The sequence below is a fragment of the Mus caroli genome, chromosome X, assembly GCF_900094665.2.
Source record: "Mus caroli chromosome X, CAROLI_EIJ_v1.1, whole genome shotgun sequence".
Taxonomy (NCBI): domain Eukaryota; kingdom Metazoa; phylum Chordata; class Mammalia; order Rodentia; family Muridae; genus Mus; species Mus caroli.
Window position 1 is genome coordinate 133,817,157 of NC_034589.1, and position 20,212 is coordinate 133,837,368.

Here is a 20,212-nt window from a genome sequence, read left to right on the forward strand (position 1 = left end):
TTAGTCTCACGGAATCATGTAGTCTTGGAGCCAGAAAGGACATTAGAGATCATAATCCAGTGACTTCATATTACAAAATGGTCATTGGCACTCAATGAGCTGGGCAAACTCACAAATGTGGTTGCACTTGCCTCAAGGACTATAATCCATGTAAACCAATAACTAAAGTTACCAACAACATGCTCTGTTTGATAGTAGCAGTAAATCCAACTACTCAGTGTCATAGCTGTTGAGAAGTATGGGCAGCCATTTCCAAGGACAAATGAAGAAAATAAAACATCCACTAAAATAGGAGAATGCATTGTAGTTAACACTCAAATTAAATTTGCAAGTTAGCCATGTATGGTTAGGAGTCCATTGCATTGTTGGAGAATTTAAGAGAAGGGGAGTAAAATAAATGTCAGGAAATCATTCTTTCTCAAACTATGTGATCTCAGGAGTTATATCACTATTTTCCAGGGAGCAGGATCAAAATGAAGACTCCAAGGTCTTACTTTAGAACTGTAAGATTAGCAAGTTTAAATGCAAGCCAGGTAAATAGACACTGAATAAGTACCTGAGATGATGCTAAGATAGATTCCTTAGCAATACACTTGCTTAAAAATACAGCTTTCTATTTTAGTCATATGAGCCATCTAAAAATGTTGGAGGGTGACTATAGGTAAGAAGAGTGTACTATATATTTCAGAATGCTAAGTAAAAAGATATTAGCTAGTTCACCATAAAGTTTGGGCTCTTGGAGCCTAAGACTGTTTATTACATAGAATCATACAGAGAAGAGGAATTATTTCATCTAGCCAAGCATGGGGGAGGAATTATTATATGCAGAAGAGCAAGGAGGCAGGGTTTTTGGTATACAGCTTGATCAAGGAGAGAGACTTACCTAATCTCATTAGGAACAATCTATGTAGGGGAGAAGTCTTTGAGCCATCACATCTATGGGTGGCTATGTTGGACATTTTCTGCACACACTATCGACATCCACACCTGAACTAAAGAGAATATTTTTGCTCTTTCTATTAGATTCTGAGGATAGGGTCCTTGACATGACTGTACCCATGTCAACAACACACATGGACTTAGGACCTCACACACTCAGGACTTTCTCTGCTCTCCACATTTTAGTCTATTGCTTTGACTGCTGTCTTTAATGTTCTTACTTTGAGTGGCTCTCAAATTCATGAGGTACACAGGGACTAGTATATTTATTGTTTTACTGATAAGCCTTTCTTAACATATATATGTATGTATATTTGTAAATATCTGTATATGTATATGTATACTGGGAAAGCCAGTACTCAAACACAGTGCTCTGTTGACTTCCACACTAGTGCTATGTTCTACATAATTTAGATCTTAAGGCTTTATTCAGATTTTCATGTATCAATTTTCTAGGACCTTTGTACTTGGAAACAGTCATTTGATTTCACCTTTGCACAAACCGTTCCCGTGCACGCACACACTGGTCCTTTTAACTGGAATGTTAACAAGCCCCCTAGTCTCTCAGGTTAACACCTAGTTTCCCCTTAAGTCATCCCAACAGCCATTCCCTTCCTTTGCACTAGTTCTGACTTGCTCAATTGGGGGAGGGGGTGTCTTTCTTGTATTCCAGTGAATTTTAAGTGTCCATGCCCATGGATGTGTGATTTTCTGTAATTTCCTAGAATCACACACTTAACACTGCATATTCCTGTTGTGTATACTCAGAAACTCACATATACTTAATTCAGAGGTAACTGGTAGATGACAAGAAAATTGTGATGTGCTATGCAATGTTGGTGTTGAAACAAACATGGATTTGGAGGTGGTAGGTAGTAGGTCCTATTTTTGAGGAGTATTCCCTCAAATATCAGGTAATTTACCAGTTAATTCTAAGAGCAGACCATTTGCAATTTTTTCCAAAGGAATTGAGTAAACAAATGAACCAACCCATCAAGGGACCTTCCTGTAGGGGAAGATGGCAGCTGGAGAAGTGTGAAATGGGATTTCTGATCTCAGCAGGGAATGCCTACACCAAGAGGTGTGAGGAGCAGGGAGCTATCAAATTGAGTTATCACCCTACCTAGGAATGATCCTGCATATGTCACATCACATAATTTGAATGGACCCTTGAATCACAACCTTTTAAAAACCAGGGACAAGATCCTTGTGAAAGATCTAGTTGGCAAAGCTTTGTAAGAGGTGGTTCATTTAATAATATCATCTTTATGATGAAAAGGGGGCTAGTTTTCATCTATAACGTTTTCAAATAACTCATCATAAATCTGGAGGAAATAAAGTCCCAGCTGTAGACTTATAGTTGGATAAATTCAGTGTTCAGGATCAATCTCATTGGTAATATCAATCAAAATCAATTCCATTGAGAGATTGTCACTTCAAGGTACTTCTGGGGCTTTATTTCCCCAGTTAAGATTCTAACTCACTAGGAAACATGAGACATAGAAAGGGCAGAGTAACAGCAGCCTTATCATTTTTAATGAATGCCCAACTCCAAAAAAACTGTGGGTTTTCCCTTATTATTTTAATCTTTATTACTTAATTTCATATATGACTACAGTGTTTTGATCAAATCCACCCCAACTCCCCAACCTCAAACTCTTCCCCGCCACCTTTTTCCCTCCCAACTTCAATGTTCTTGTTTTTCTTGTATTCTTGCTCTTCTTAGTGTCATCAATACATGCATAGATGTGACTGGCCTTTGTAAGCCCATACCACATCTAAAATTAATTGACATAACTACTACTGATATAGAAAAGAGATACCAAATGGGGAGTGCTTCCAAAATGCTAACCCCAAAATTAGTTCTCTGCTTTGGATGCCCATCATTTTACCCTTCAGAACCAGGAAACAAAAAGGTGCAAAGCTCTTATGATAGCTTGCTTGCCTTTGTATATAAAATGACTGATTAGAGCATGTGGCCTGCTCTATTGTCTGAAGATGTTTTAATCTCATCCCACTTCGAACAAATGCAAATTCTGCTGCTGGTGCAAGACAGTTCTACTGTCTTGAAAGTAATTATTAACATCACACAAAGCCAGTAAACACCAAAGCATTTTCCACACAGTGCTGCATTTTAAAATGGCTAACTTTATTGAAAGATAGGCACAAAGTGGATTTAACCTGCTTAACTTTATTTGATCTAACTCTCTTGATTACAGAATAGGATCACAATCACTACAAGACCATGTACATTAAGCCAAAAGTAATTCTTCTTGAACAATCTGCCAGTCCCATCTAGCCATCTTATTAAACACATGCCATCGATCACAAAGGAGGCCAGAAGGATTTGAAAACCTCTTGTCACCCACCCTTACTACCAGAAGAAAATGTATTTCCAACCCTTGTCTTACTGTCAATGGGTGGCACATGAGAGAAGAATTTCTGAAGATTGTGGCAGGCAGAAATCAGTGACAATGAACCCACAGTGAATAGTTCCCTTTGAAAATATTTTCTGTAAGAAGGAACATATCTTAAGTAACATAATCCATGTATGAATGAGGATGTAAGATAACAGACTGTATGGCTAACAGACATGAGCGTTTATTCAAGTTAGCACATACATCTATACTTTAAGCTGCCACATTATTTAGATTCTTCATTTTAAAAAGTAGCTGGGAAATCAGGTTGTTAGACCCACTCAACAGTGCAAAAGTAAAAAGAGAACATCTTGCTATGTTTCCTGCCATAGATGATGGCAGATATTTCAAGTTTCTACTGCCCCGTCACCCTGCAGCTCAAAAGCAACACTGAAATTAAAACCTTCATTAAGACAACAGTCACAATACATGACTTTCAAAGGAAGTTAAATTACTTCCTCAACAATGTTAATAGTTTTGTATCAAGTATAGTTCCCTCAAATGAAATTTTGCTGGACATGGGACATTGGGGATAACAAAATGAATTATAAGATCCTCATAGACAACTAGACAGTAAAAGTTAAGACAAGAAATATTCCCTCCTCTTCTGGGAAGTCCAGGAAAAGGCCTGAAATGTTACATCCACACAACTGTGAAGACATGGTTAATTTGAGATTTATCCCATATAGTGAATTTTTTAACTGGTATGTGGTAGAAATTTTTCTCAAATGGTGGAGTCTATACAGACTATACCAACATAGTCTTCTTCCATCTCTTAGACATACAATGTCCTTCTAGCAAATTTCCTGGGACAGAAAACTGAAGAGACGGAGTGCCTCTTGTGTGACAGGGCACAAAGGTTCTGGAAAGTTCACACTTCAGCAAGGACTTCCTTTTCTCCCCAAACACATGATTCTAAAGCGATGGTTGCCACAGTGAGGAATTCATTTCATCTATCACTTTAGAGTATGTGATTATAATAATGGCTCCCAGAGTCAGCCCAAATTCTATCAATGAGTTTTCATCATGAGAGGACATGAAGTTTCTTTGATTTTCATTCATTTGCTTGGACAGAAAGTAGCTCTCCTGGTGTTTGCTGCCTGATTCTTCTACTGTCTGAAGGGGTTTATTTCCTTGCACTTTTAAATGTCTATTTGTCATTCACTCTGTAACTGAGGACCAATACATTGGACGATCACTTTGCTATTGAAAATGTGAAAAAGATACTAGTTAAAAGTTGTTGGATTGCCTTCCCTCATCTACAGACAGACAGACAGACAGACAGACAGACAGACACACACACACACACACACACACAAATCTTTTGGAAGGTAATTAGGAACTACACAAGAATACAGGTAAATATAGCACTCTTATACTCACAGAGGAATACACAAAATGACCCAAGACACCCGATTTTATAGTGAAAAACAGATGGGTTGACTTTTCTTTATGGGTGCATTTCATGTAGCTCAATGATTAAATGGGACGAGGAAAAAAACCAGTCTCACACAAGGCACTCCAGCAGAGACAAGATAAGAATTCAGACACCTAATCCATCTATTCACACCAAGAATATTTTCATAACGTAGGTATGCCCTAGACTATGAAGATGTCCTTTCTTCAAAACAGACTCTTCTTTTTCATAATCATTTCCCAAATGGGTATGTAGTTGGCAGAACAGAGAGATGTGCTGTGTGATCTTGAAAACGTCAGTGAACTTTTCCGACTCTCAGATTCCTCATCACTAAACTTAATGCTACATTGCTAAGTAAAGTTCCTCCCCATCACTATAGCCCATGGCATAATACAGGATACACTTGTATCAATCTGATTTCTAACTTAACACATCTCTAAATGTCTACCTCCCTTACCTAATACCCTCCCACCCTTAACTTCCCTAGACCCCTGAAAACTGATCTTAATGGTACTATCTGCAGTTCTATTGCCTCAATGAAGGGCAGAGACAAAGGACAAGGACCTGTGACAACTGACACCTTCTGTGTCCTTGGAGGCAGCACTGTGGCAAGGCCCCATGTTGGTCCCGCCCATGTATACATTCCTAGCTGCTCCCCAAAGGGATTCCAAGATGGAGTCACTGGTAATGAGAAGAGGTAGTTGAGGAGATTGCTGCAATCAACCTTGATCCTGACTGCAGCCTGGTACTTTGGATTTCTTATGTGATTTCCTTGGAGGTGACAGTTGCATATGCCTTTGAAGGCACATGCTAAAGATTTGGGAAAACAAAAAAAGAAATATTTCCAAGAATTTGCCAGAAATTCAACACATTCAACCTGTCAACAATGATGTTTCCTTATCTTGCAAACTACTGGCAAACAAATACTGGCAAAGCAGCCAGCGAGTCTGCACTGTGGGTGGGGAAAGGCTATGCCAGTCACCAGGACTAATTTAAGGTGACTGAGCCATGGTCATGACTATACCCAGATCACAAAAGTCTGCATGCAGCATCTCATGGCCTTTTCTCAAGGCCTCTAACATCTAATCGCTCATGAGAGAGGCAGTCATGGATCACTGTTCATTTACCTTCCTACCATCTGAAAGCAATATATTAATTATCCAAATGCATAAATTATTCCACAGTATATATATGAATGTATCAACCTCCAGGAGGAATCCAAAAGAATCCACTTCCAAAGCACCATTGAAATGGAGAGAAATACCATCAATGAGGGGGCAGGGTAACTGGCAACTGGGAGAGAAAATTGGTTCCAGCACCCTTCTTCACCCCAATCCTCTCTACCTTTTCTTTAGCTTTCCATAGCTCCTAAAACACTTTCTTTCCTCAAGCCCAAAGTAAGAGCTTTCTGTGGCTGTTGTCTAGGTAGAGACTAGACAAAGTAGCAAGTCCTCAAACTCTCCCTGAATTTCCACTTCGGAACACCATGTTACAACCTGCCTTCTACACATACTGTATTCTTCAATGAAAAATGACCTCAAATAGGGAAATTTAAAACAAGTCGAAGCGTATTCAAAACATCAATGGACATCACTACCGGTTAATAGTCCATGAGTTGTACAAAGCCCAACAGTAAGCGTTAGAGCACATTCTGCTTAACCTATCTTTTTGAGGTACTCCCTAAGTATTCCAAAATAGATTGGAATTCATTTCTATGGTATTACTTATGTGCTACCAGAGTCCAATAAAAAGTCCCTTTAGAAAAATCATCCCCACCTCCCCACCCTATCTTCACCCCAGATTAAACAAATGAAAGGGAAAGATTATTAAAAAGAATTCTTGCTGATAACGCCAGCTCTTGATAGTGCTGTTTAGATGAGATATTCCACCATCTCGGCATCAGGCTCTTGCCCCAGGATCTGAATGGGTGTCTTTCTTTCCAGAGTGCTGGAGTGGAAAGCAGGGGCATCTAAATGGAAACAAGGGGTTAGAAATGACTTAGGCACAAAGTAAAAAGTTCCTTTCAAAAATCAATGTTGAGAACCATCACAAAACTAATTTTAAAATGTGACTTGCAACTATAGGCATGCCCATCATTTATTTTACTAAAAAATGGCCTCTGCTCTTGACCACTCCCTCCCTTTTTAGTGAATGACAGAAGGCAGATTTAGAACCTCTTCTTTTCTCTCCTCTGACCAATTGGATCATGCAATCTTTAACTCTGTCAAAAGGGCAGGCATCAACTAATAGATGTACACCTGAGAACAAAACCAGAAGATACCTGCTCCGGAAATTTATGATTACCTGGCTTATCTGGGTTGCACATCAGATTTGGTGTAGACAAGCAGCGTGGTCCGGAACTGGCACCTGGATTTGCAGGACCCTCAGTTTGAACCAAAGCTGGAGTTGGAGTTGGAACTGGACTAGGAGGTTCAGTCGGAGCTGGAGTTGATGCCTGAGTCGGAGTCGGAGCAGAAGCCTGAGCCGTTGCTGGAGCCGGAATCGAAGCTGGAGATGGAACCGGAGCCGAAGTAGCTGGAGCAACCTGAATAGCAGTAGTGGCAGCAGCAGCAGCAGCAGCAGCAGCAGTGGCAGCAGCAGTAGTAACTGCAGCAACAGCAGCAGTAGCAGTGGCAGCAGTTGGAGAAACAGTAGCAGGAGTAAGAGATGCAGCAGCTGGAATCTGAACAGCAGCAGCTGGAGCGACAGGAGCAGCTGGAGAGATAGAATTAGCTGCAGAGACAGAAGTAGCTGCAGAGACAGAAGTAGCTGGAGCGACAGCAGCAGCAAGAGCAGCAGCGTTTGCTGGAGATGGGGTGGCGGCAGCAGCAGCTGGAGCAGCAACAGCAGCAACAGCAACTGGAGCAGCAGCTACCATGATAGTGGTGTTGGTGGCAGCAGTGGCAGTGTTGGTGGCAGCAGTTGCATTGATGGCAGCAGCAGGGGCAGCAGCAGCAACTGGACCAGCCATTGGAGCCGAGATGGGAGTGACAGCTGCGGTTTTGGTCGATTCCGTTCCACGTTCAGTTTGGGTGCTGCAATCGCGACTGCCTGTCTTCGAATGAGCTGAGAGAAGGGGAGTAGACGGAGGCACAGGGGAAGGTGTGGATGGGACAGGCTCAACACGGTAGTCTCCTCCCAGAAGAATGCCTATGGATAAAGCAAGGAACAAGAGGATGGGAGGTGATTTTTATGTAGATACTGATTAACTGTTTACCCTTGTCGGAGCTCAGGAAAAGAAAATATTTGGTATTTTTCGTTGAAACGTCATAGCTTTTGCCTCTAGGGAACCTCTGGGATCCCCTATCTTGCATCCCAGCTAAAAGTTGCTTTTGGTTCTGTCTTGTCTTTATTATCCAATATGCAACATAACATTAAACCTCTAAGTGTCCTTGGTATCTGTTAGACTTCTTTTTCCACTGGTGATTGCAGAAGACCAAAGTGTCAGAGCTCTTTTCTGTACCAGTAATCTTAACACCCCACATTAACTAGAGATATGAAAATAACTCAGTGCTATGGCGAACCTGTAGGTACCAATGAGGGTGCTTTTAGTTGTGTAACCTACGGTTCCAAACACAACCATGGATCTGAGAACATTTACTCTGACTAAAGGATACTGCACAAGTCAGTGGATCAAGAGAGGTGTTAAAAACAACAAGATTTGAAATATATATTTGTTTCCTTCATCTGGATCAAAAATGTGTCTCAGTATCTATGGTACTCCAAGATTTTAATTAGAGGGGATAAAGTGGATAGGAACTGAACAAAAAAGTACATTCTGTTCTCCTATCTGAACATTCTGTTAACAAAAGCTACCACCTGCCTCCATTAGCTTAAAGAGAACTTTGGGTCCTCTTTCCGTAGGGGAGGAAGGAACACAGTGATGCTAGAATTTCAAATTTGCCGGAGATGAAGTCCATTTGGATTTTGAACAAAGTTTCCATGTGGCAAAAGCCAAATATAAGAATTTTTTTTGATAAAATTCAAGCTAGCCCCCCCCCCCCCACCGCCAAAGGACACAAGAGGATTCTCATATTTTTTTAAGCTTTGGTCTCAGTTACTATGTTCTCACGCTGGGACTTCAGAGGTGCTGCTTATATATCTAGTTCCATTAGGGGGAAAAAAACCTCCAAATTCTCCTCTCTAGAACCTGGACCATTGTCCCTTTTCCTGGCTGTGTGTAACAGAGTCAGGACACTTTCTAAGTCTGTCACTGTGCCTTTGCTCCTGTTGCTTTCCTTTTCCTTACCTAGGCTCCCCTTCCAGCTCTTGTCATCACGCTTCTCCTCCATAATGGGCGCACCAGTCAAGGTAGAGGAGTGTGCAAGGAGGCCTGATCCAGCATTGGAAATGGACATCAGAGACTTTGCTGGCCGCATGGATGAGAGTTGCTCTGTCTTACTTGGCTCCTTTCTGGAGCGCTGCTGCAGCACCTTGATCATGGCATCCTTTTCAATTATCTGGGCATGGAGGGTCTTAATCCTAGGAGTCAAAGAAAAGAACACATACAGAAACCTGTTTGCTATTTCTCTATTCTGATCTCTGTGCCTACGTGGATTTGCGTTCCTATTATCCTTTCAATTAAGGGTTGGGTTAGTTAACACATAGTTGGAGGCAAGGGTCAGTATGTTAGGGCTTGCGTGAAAAATGAGCACATCCTCTGGACTGCCAAGTAGATGTAAGAGAGTATCCAAAATTTTCTGCAGAAGATCAGAGTTAAATATTGGCAAACAGAAAGGCCATGTATGAAAAAAAAATCGTTCTCTGAGAAGATGGAGTCTTCTACTAATAAGGCATGACCTTGTCATTAATAATAAATGAAACTGAGTCTATAAAAGACATTGGGTACCATATTCCCCAGATGTTTTGTTGACAACTTGTCTGTATTATAGAATTGAAGTATTATTGCTATAAAGAATACCTCAAAGAAGAAACATCAAAAACTCAAATTTAGCAGAATACAAATGGAAAACAATTATAAAATCCAGGAAAAAGCAACTCTACCTGGAACTCCGCATTTAATAAGAATGTTCATTATCAAGGTTATCACATCAAACCTTGGCAGGGGTGAAGAGGTAGGAGGGGGGCAGGCTACACAATCATGTTCACTTATGAATAAACACACTTGCCCTTCTCTACTGATGTAGCTGGTCTCAATATCAACTCCTAAACCCTTCTGGATCCACATTCAGATTTTACCTTCCTTCCATGTCCAAGCAACGCTTGTTGGCCATCAGGATTTCTTCCTCTTCCTTCTGGATGCGGGCCTCTAAGGCTGTGTCATAGCTGGTGTTAGGAGAGTGGCTAATGACTGTTGTATCTCTGTGGGAGAGAAAGGGCAGTGCCAATGATGAGCAGGCATCAAAATCGAGATGTTATTCTTTAGCCTAAGTCAGTGGAGGTTCTGCTGAAGTCTTAAATTAGCATTGATCTCAATAGGAATGTTTGATTTGCCAGAGACTTATTGGAAAGGGCTTTCAGCAAGTATAACTTCAGGAATATGTACACTTCTGACTTCATTCTTCAAACAGTCACAAAATGGAAAGGTATTTTTGAAGGAAACAAGTAGGTTTTGTGACAGTTGAGTATCCTTTACATATGAGGGCTTAGAAACATACTACAGACAGAGTCAGGTAAACAACTAAAGTCAGTTACAGCATATGAACTAACAGAAAGGGCCTTTGACTCGGTCCTATTTGGTTCTTTATCTAATCAGCATCAGAACCAATGCTCTCACTGAGGTTTTAAACCAACTCAAGTGACTGTTCCCGAGCTAGAATCTCAGCTGTGCAAGGGATCATCGTGTTCCCCCTGGCCATTAATTCAAGGAGAAACATGTGTGCAGAGGAGAATACCAGAGACAGACAAAAAGACAAGGAAAGGAGATGAGGACTAAGAGAAAGAGATAGACATTTTGATTAAAGAAGACATACATGGAATTACAAAGGTTATACAGGAAAACAGGACAAGAGGCTGAATGAAGAAGGATAAGGTGGCCCTACTTCACACCACTCCTTCCAGATCCCAGATACATCTGCTAGAAGCTAAAGAGTCATGTTCTCTTGGCATTGAGATTATGACAGTATAGATTTGGGGTGATGTAATAACAAGGGAGTGACCAGATGGTCAATTAGCCTTGAGATTAGGGAAGTCTGGTAGGCCTCTATAAAAACCACTGCTATCCCAAAGCCTATAGCTCATTTGCAAAGTTGTAAGCGTTTATTGGAATTGGGAAGACGTGGGAAGGATACAGTTTCTCGCATCATTTGCCAAATTCAAACTAGTTTGACATCCCCAAATTCTATATTTCTCCAGAGCAATCCACTTGTTCACAATTCTCCTGGATCAACTCCCTTGCATAGTACTTGCTATGAAGGCTACTCCTAGAGACAGCCCCAGGATCAAGTCGCAGCTTCCACAAGTACTCTGCCACTAGCAAACTTTCTGACCTCCGAATGTCAGTTACCTGCTTGTATGCTTACTCTTCTTCATACACAAAATGACAACTGAAGTGACATCTCCTTCCCTTTTATCTAAATTAAAATTATTTCCATAAAAACATACACATCTGGGCACAGTCCAGGCATATAACAATGTTTTCTTTTTTAATATTGAAAAGTGCATAGGTAGAAAGAGAATACCAAAAAGTAGCTATGTGTTTGAGACAATCATCCCCTTGGTGCAATCCTGGAGGCGGTTTCTGCTCTTACAGAGTGCCTAGGAAAACTGAAGGTTAACACTTTAGAGCCAAGCCTCTTGAAAAGTGCATGCTGTCTACCAACACTGGGGGTTTGAACATACGGTTTGTCATTGGGGAAACTGGTGCTGGCCTACAGCCACTTCCATTGCATAAAAGACCAGTTTGGGTACACAGAGCCCTGCCACCTAATTGATATGGACACTGGGAACTGTTCAGGAATGGAGCCTGAAAATGTGGGGCACTTAGTGAATTCCTCAGGGCTGCCAGAGCAGCCCTCAGCATCAATCGTCCTTGGAGAAGACTAGGGCTATGAAGCCAATGGCTTTGAAAAGCAGGCTAGTAAAGCATTTGAAGAGTATCAGGAGCTAATGGCTGCAGACTGCAGAAAGCATGCAAAGCCACATGCCCCTGAACCTGCTATCTCATCCTCTCAAATCCTTAAATAAACAGGTTTCTGTTAATATCCCTCACCCCAGATGATCTATGCTTCTTTTCTCTAATAGCATAATTTCAATTCTAGTGTGCTTAAGGTTGCCATCCATGACTCCCCAAATAAAACCCCCAGTGGCCATTTAAACTTTACCTTGACTAGTATGGTGATTCAGGCCTGCAATCCTAGCACTTGGGAGGCTGAGGCAGGAAGATCATAACAAGTACAAGACCAGCTCTAAATAGCAAGTTTCAAGCCAGCCAAGGTCACAGAGTGAGACCCTGTCTCTAAAGATCAAAAATAACTTTAAAAAAAAATCAATCAATAAATATGCTTCATTTTTATCTAACTGGTAGCATCCTGCACAAACTTTACTAAAAGTGGAAGATCGTGGGAAGCTAGAGAGAAGAAACCTGTGGAAACGATTAGGCCCTAGATGTAGGAAACTTGCAAAAGTAGACAAGGAATAAATAATTAACTACTACAGGAATGAGTTTGGACTTTAGTCCAACAGGCGCTGAGAATCACTACAGCTTTTTGTGGGGAATGAAAGAGTGTGTGCCAAGCTCTCTGACAATAGCATTATTGGTTGCTGAAATATAGGGATGGATCAGAGGAGAGGGGCACTTGAATCAAGCAGACCAGTTAGGAAGGTGATTGCAGTAATCCCATCAGACAATAATAAAAATACAAACCAGTAAAGTGGAAAGGGAAATGGGAACAGGCTGTAGGTGGTCGATGTGATTGGACTTGGAGACCATGTCCATGGAAACATTAGGGAGATAAAAGAATGAATGAGGACTGTACTTGTAATTCAAATCATGCAATAGTGTTTGTTGTCATGGGAAACCAAGGAGAGGATTTTTCCAAAGCGCTATGATGGCTGTAGATTACAGAGCTGTTGGAGTGAAGTTGTCTTGAGAACAGCCCTATGATAAAGTCCAACAAGTTGTTGGAGATTTTTAAGTTTAATCTTAAAGATGAAAGCACTACTATTACAGCATTTTTCTAACTACAGGGAAGTCCTGGTAGAAAACAAGGTAACGACAATATAGACTGAGAAGAAAGCAAACTCAGGAAACTGAGAAAGGACATTAAGGAAGAAACAAATAGCCACTCGTGGTACGAATCTTCCTCATGTCCTTGGTTACTTTACTTCCTCTTTTTCTGCATTTGCATTGCCCAAAACAAACCTGAAACATTCCAAGTACAGTTAACAACCCAATTCAGTAAATCTAACCGAATAGATTACATGGTTGATGGGTTGTTATCGTAGTATCTTTTTGTTGCTCTCCAGGCATAAATTCACCATTTATGAGCTCAAACTCAAAATCTGTATTGCCAAATCAGGTCTTCTGGGAATGAACACGGACTTCGTTTTTAGGGACTTCCATTCATCATATTAAGTACCTAGAATCTCTAGAGACACAGTAACTCAGAGACTGGATGCAGGGAATGATTCTGCAGCTATTGATAATGTTTCCACGTGCCTAAAATTTCTCAACTAATCCTTCATTGAACAGCTAATGGTCTCAAGCTCACTGTCATTGAGCTAGGAGACAGTTAAACTGATAAATTGTTGATTTAAGTCCTGGCTCTTGTGCCCTTAGTATTGATCTAGAGGTGATATAATACCTCCATGCCTGAGAGTAGACCAGATAAGTAATAAGTTTTAAGTTCTCACTAGAGCCCTGCCTGTGTTTTGAGAAATAAAAATACATTTTCTAGTAGCCTTTGGGCAAAAATTATAAAATGTCACATACTATTGTATTTTATTTTATACAGGGTTTTATATAGCTTAAGCTGGCTTTGACCTCACACTCTTCCTCCCTGTCCCTCTTCTGTACTGAGACAACAGGTCAGTGCCACCACACTCAGCTCAAGTACTTACTTTAAATAAGACTTATTCAACTACCTTGATAGAAAAGCTAAAAAGCTTTCAATTTATTCTTTCTCCTTCCCCCTCTTTGTTTCCTCTTCATTGAATACAACTTACCTATTAACACTACTGATCGGTCTTACTGTCTATTCCTGAACACTTCTAGCTTCCAGTCCTCTATCCCTGCCTAAAACCACTGTATCACCATCTTTCCTGTGACAAAAGGTTACTTAGAATCAAAGCACTACAAAGGTTATAAACAGACTACCACATACCATGCCTTCTAAAGCAAGAAAATAAACTTTTTATAAATCCTATGTTAAAATTTGTATTTTATTGTACTCAAAGGTCACACACTGGAAATAATCCAAATATCCATCATCAGGTGAATAGATAAATGATCTATGATACATCCATTCCATGACACATTACACAGAAATAAAAAGGCCTGGGCTATTAATAAATGCATCAACTAGGAGGGATCAAAATAATTATGCTGAGCAGGAGAAGTAAAACAAAGAGCGTAAACACAATGTAACTCCTTTTATATTGACACTCTAGGAAAGAAGTTTGTAATTTTATGACATGAACCAAATGAGTCATTGCGTAGGAAGGAAAGCATCAAGTTTAAGGACCACAAGGTCATAGGAGAATGTGACTTCTATTTTGAGTGCTAAATTACACATTTATTAAAAAAAAAAACTGGCTTTTTCTTCCACCTCCTCTTCTTCCTTCCTTCTTTGCTCCCTCCATTTTTTTAAATTTTTCTTCTTTAATCATAATTTTGAGCACTTTCTATCTGCAGTCAACATCCAATATGTATGTGATTTCCACCACAGAATGAGGTCAAATGTCTACATTTTGGTGGGCAAATAAAAGAGAAAGCATGTGAAGAGATATTGGCAAGACAGATAGAAAAGCCTATAAGGTAAGAAATTATGTTTTCTGGATGTCATCTCACAGAGGAGGAAAATAAGGAAACCAATCTGTATAGCAAAGTGAAATGATACTATCTTTGGAAATATAGCATAAACCTTCAATAAAAGGGTCAGGGGAAATCATCAAGTCTAACTCATTTATGTTACAGGCATTTCAATATAATCTATCTCTCATTTTCTCCTGTTGTCTCAATCTGTTATGAACAGTCCGGATCAGGAATGTTTGCCTCTGGAAGAAGGTGTTCCTACTTGCTAGGAACACTGGGAACAGGCTGTGTTCTATCACATCAAATGATAAACATGCATATTTTGCTGAAAACAGTAATTACATGGACACATTCTACCTAGGGATACAAAGAAACTGAATTTAAGTCAACACATTTTGAACACAGATCTGTAAGGGAACTCTCAATTCTTAATGATTTCCACAGGAGAGGAGGAATGGAGGTTTTATCTTTGTATAAAGGCCCTTATACCAAGCACCTTTCTAGCTTTCCTATACTTTGCCCTGGAGTCCATTCTGTAGCCAGCACCAAGATGCCTCCTTCAGACATTTTCTCATGCCTTGTACAGGCATGAGCTACATCATGCAAAGCTTCTGCACAAAGCAGACAAAATTACCCTGCATCTCTCTGGCTCACCATAAGCAAGTTTCCAGCATCAGGCTTTCACAAATACCTCTGAGCAAGTGCTGCACTTCTTTGGGAGCCTGTAGGTAATATGACACTAAATTCTGCTTCATATCTGTCTCCAAGCCTTGTGACCATCTTCGGACACAGACATTCACAGCACACTATTATGACCCTGGCTTTTATTGAGCATGCTTTTCTCAGGAAACAAAGCCAGGAAAACTTCAGTTGATGAAGACTTCAAGATTAAGCAAAAGACAGCTTCAGTCTATTAAAGGTATAAGGTTATCTGGACTGGAGGATGGAAGAAGCATGGAGAATCATGAGCATCTTTAGAATGTGCCAATCCATATCTTAAACACGGATTCCTTCCATACACCTATTACTACCTAATATCTAGCAAGTACTGGACTCTACATTTGCAAGAATATAAAAATACACTGCTGTTTCTAATAACTTTCTGGATAGAAGCCTGTTTGGCTTCTATCCAATATACTCTATATGCAATGGAGTAGAGTCCTGACCACCTTCAATACATAAGTCTGCACTTACTGTCCATTATCAACACCACCAAACCCATCACCTGATGATACCTGAGCTGTTTCCCATCTAACAGTTATGAACATAGGCAACATAGAAAGACTATGAACAATTGTTTCCTATAAAAGCTAACAATTCTTTTTATAATATGCAAAGAAGGTGCCCAAGAAGCCATAAATAAAACTCCTCTTGCCTCTTCTCCCTGGTACCAAATAGAATGAGACTAGTTATATGCGATGAGTTCAGGAATACAGAGAATACAGCCGTCAAATATAGACCTTCTCAAGGCAGTGATGGACTCCTATTCGGCACATACCCAGGAAGAGCCAGAGCTATCAAATGACAGCAGCTACTCCTGAGTGACATTTGCTTTCTGAGTGGGATTTTTTCTAGTGGGGATTTCACTTTGGTCCTGAGACTAAACAGCATGCACATGTGGCTGAAAAGATCTATAGCTAGTAGGGAATGATGTGTCCAAAAACTTAGCCAAGCCCATCTGCAATGTTTCAGCTCACTTCTAAGGTAAACTCAATTATGATTCTAGAAAGTCCATGTTTTTAAAATCCTTAAACATGTGTCACCAAATCCATCTAATCCACTTATAAATGGAAAGAGAAAAACATATGAAGAGGAACTGGGGGGGGGAAGACTAGATATTGGGAAATTTCTGAATGAGTTAGGATACCTGGTTTTCCCATTCATATCTTTCAGTGACTTACCTCTGTGCAGCCACAGTTGCAGCAGCATCCAGAGCAAAGTGTCTCATCACATTCTCTTCCAAATACTTTTGCTCCCACTTGGTCATATCTGCTTCCAGGGCCAGAATTCTCTCTTCCTTCTCCCGAAGGAGCTCCATCAGTGCAGCGGCATTGTATTCTGAAGCATTAGTGGGCTGGGAGTTGCCCTGGCGCTATTGTGGGAGATGCCAAGATCCCTCAAGTTAGTGAAAGAAAAACCATAGTGTCCAAGTCCCAAAGACTGATTTATCTACCTGTCTATCTAGCTACCTATCTAGCTACCTATCCATCTACTTATCTATCTATCTATCTATCTATCTATCTATCTATCTATCTATCTATCTATCTATCTATCTATCTATCTATCCATCCATCCATCTATCTAATATTGCTGATTTTCTAAGACAGGATTTTACTATATAGACTTGAACTCATGACACAGACTCCCCTACCAGATCTGGTAAGAGTTTCTATTTTATAAGAAAGGGCTTTCCCATGCTATTTTGTTTCTTTGTCTGCCTGTTTACATAGTAAACCTACTAACCTAGAGTTTCATGCATGTTGGGCAAGCACCCTATTACTGCTTCCTATTTCCAGGTCTCCAACAAAACAGTGCTGTGAGCCCTGATGAAATGCTTATCACTAAGCTATTCCTAACCTCAGCTCTTAGTTTGGATACCATGCTGATTCAAAAGAAGGAAAGAGAATTTGCATTTCCACATTGCTGTGTTGCTCAGAAATTAGATGTAATGAAATAAAAAGTTCAGTACCTGGCTGACAGTAAAGTCTTCAGGAGTTTTTTTAAATCTATAACTTGGTTCCAAAACTGTCCATAATTTATGAGATCTTTACTGAGGTGCTCAACATTGTGGGGCAGGGAGGTGGTCTTGATTTCTTTTCCTCTAAACCCCCATAAGTAATATGACCAGAAGATTTCTAAAGAGCACTTCCAGCTGGAAGTGGTGGTGTACACTTGCACAAAGTTGTAAGTCAGTCTGAACTACATGAGACCCAATCTCAGAAGCAAACAGAAAAACTGCCCAAGGATCCCACCAACTTGAATTCAAAAACATCAACGAATTTAGGTGAATAGCTGTTTCCCTTCATATAGGGGCTTTTGTTCTTATTCTTATTTGTTCTTATTCGTGTGAAAAATAAATGACAGATTTTACTGGAAAAGAAAACTAAGGAATTAGGGAGACTATGCATGTATACTGGCCACACCTTTTACTGTAACATGGGGAGCTGGTAAAAATGTAAAAATGAGCAAGCATTTAAGTGTGTTTAGAGTCTTTGCTGAACACAAAATAATAAACAAACAAACACCCAAGAAGAGAGGCATTTCTTTTCTTCCTTTCCCTCCTTTCCATAACTGGTTAAGTGAGACTCAGAAAATAAACAAACTTATAAGCCTCAAGAAGGAATGAAGTAAACAATAGTTCCAAGACTAAAGTGCTCAGCACAAGGTTTATAAGTCCCCCTCCTCAAGATTATATAAGCAGTAACAATTGCTGCAGAGACAACATTCTGATTGGTGGAGCAGCAGGAGGTTCAGTAGAGATCTTCAGTGAATCAGCCATAATGAGTCATCACCCATGCTTAGGGGGTGGGGGAGGACCTTTACAGCTGCAGCTGAGTCACCTATACTTCCGTAAGTAGCCCCTCGTCAATATTTCTAGAACTAACCCTAAGAACCTTACTGGTTTATGAAGATAGACTTGGGTAGGATAATGACATAGCTCTATCATCTCTGCTTATCCCCAGGATGTCACACTGCATTCATTACCTGCTGGATTCTAAGGGATTCCAGTTCCCTCTCCAAACGTGTCCGGAGCCGGTGTTCCAGCTGCTCACGCTTCTCACACGCGGCCTGGAGCTGCACAAGGGCCTGCTGCATCTTCTCCACCTTATCTACGTACACTTGCTTCTTTTTCAGCTGGAAAATATCCATCAGAGAAGGATTGAGTCAGACATAATTTTTCACCTTCACAAGTCTATGAGCCATATACCTAAGCAAAAATTCAGATAGCTGGGAAGAAGAATGTACATTCACTGTACCCTTTTATCTTGCAAGCCAAATCCTGGCTCAGCAGCAATGATCAAGGAAGCAATTGGACAGCCTTAAATAAGACATTCATACTCCAATATCCAATATGGTTGGAAAATTAGCAGGCAGCCTTGCCATTTTGCTTGCAAAAGAACAGATTCTGTTTCCCACACTACCTATATAGCTTCTCTCGAAGCAAGTAGATTAACTTGTAGCCTCTAAAATAAAAATCCTCTCAAGTAGGGCCCTCCCATCATTATCTTTCCCTTGGTCACTAAGGTTAGAGATACCTCTACCACTGAGATTAAGAGTTAAAATAGTGTCGCTAACAGGTATTTAAAAAACATAAATCCAGGTAGTTGACTGTAGGTAATTCCTAAGCCCTGAGTGACTTTAGTAAGTAGCTGCAATGTAAGAAGTTACTCATTGTACCAATATTGTCCACAGCCACAAAGCCCTAGTGGTCACATCAATAGGACCTATCACATCTTCTCAGTGCAGAAACCAGGTAAGCACTTCATGGTAATGAGTCTAAACCACAGTTGTTTTGTATTTCTGCTTCAATAGCACTACCCCTTCCTGGTGGGCAAACCAAAAAAAAAAAAAAAAAGGGGGNGCTCAGAATCTTCCTGTATCCAGGTCACAATTACTGAGCTTTCTACAGTTGGCAGGAAACATACCTTACATTTTCCTGTCACCAGACCCCTGGCATCTCCTTTGACCATTACTAAAGAAAAACATTGTTTCAACATTTTGTTGGCATTACCTTTCAAAACAGGCCTCAATCAGTCTAGCACTGTAAACCAAGAGAGGTGAATTTGTGTCTACATGTTTTGCTATTTATGAAAATTTCCTAGGGTATACAATGAACAAAGAAATCATCATATTTTGCCTCTCAATAAGCTTCAATCTTTCCTTCCTGACTAGGATAAACAAGAGATTGAGGTAGGGGATGTTTCTGCATCGCTTTTTTGTTAAGCTTTCGGTACTGGGAAAGAAGGAATCATTCTGTTTCCTTCACCTTTGGGGTTTTGTAATGTTCGTGAGCTATTTAGAGCTGAATGCATTTATTTGTGAATCATGCTGAAAACCCTACGGGAGCAGTGCAATGGTAATGCAGAGAATGTGAACTATAATTACAAAGGCTTACAGCGCTTATACTTAAAGGCAATTAAACAGAGACAGCATGCAGTTCTTTGCCTTGATGGCAAAGTACAGCAAAGTGAGCTCTGAAAACTGAAAGGCAAGCAATCCAGGGTCATGCCAATTTCTCTCTGTCCTGCCTTTCTCAAAGAGGAAAACTAAGTCGCCCATGAAAAGCACCCTGAGAAAGAGGAGCCACTAAGCCAACCCTCTGAATGGGAAAGGCAACGTGGGATTGGTGAGTTCTCCGAGTTTGTTGAAAAACAAGTGTTAGAGACAGATTCTGCAGAGCAAGCCAAGGAAAATAAGGACCATTATTGCTTGCATAGCTCTCCATCTTTTAGAAAGAAAGAAAGAAAGAAAGAAAGAAAGAAAGAAAGAAAGAAAGAAAGAAAG

The 20,212-nt window shown here is 40.3% G+C and overlaps 1 protein-coding gene across 3 annotated transcripts in view; it reads right to left on the reverse strand.

Annotated features, from left to right (window-relative positions):
- Window positions 1-3,073: 3,073 nt before the first annotated feature.
- The window catches only part of Amot (angiomotin), a 58,382-nt gene continuing 41,243 nt past the window's right edge, over window positions 3,074-20,212 (reverse strand). For 2 of the 3 annotated variants that reach the window (XM_029473546.1, XM_021153301.2), the window contains 6 exons: window positions 18,413-18,562; window positions 16,609-16,799; window positions 9,973-10,095; window positions 9,023-9,255; window positions 7,078-7,923; window positions 3,074-6,742 (listed from right to left, as the gene is read on the reverse strand). In XM_029473546.1, the coding sequence (XP_029329406.1) occupies window positions 6,645-6,742; window positions 7,078-7,923; window positions 9,023-9,255; window positions 9,973-10,095; window positions 16,609-16,799; window positions 18,413-18,562 (1,641 nt within the window). In that variant the 3' untranslated portion in view covers window positions 3,074-6,644. Of the gene's footprint in view, window positions 6,743-7,077; window positions 7,924-8,486; window positions 9,256-9,972; window positions 10,096-16,608; window positions 16,800-18,412; window positions 18,563-20,212 lie in introns of those variants that run through there. The other variant, XM_029473548.1, reaches the window with a different exon arrangement.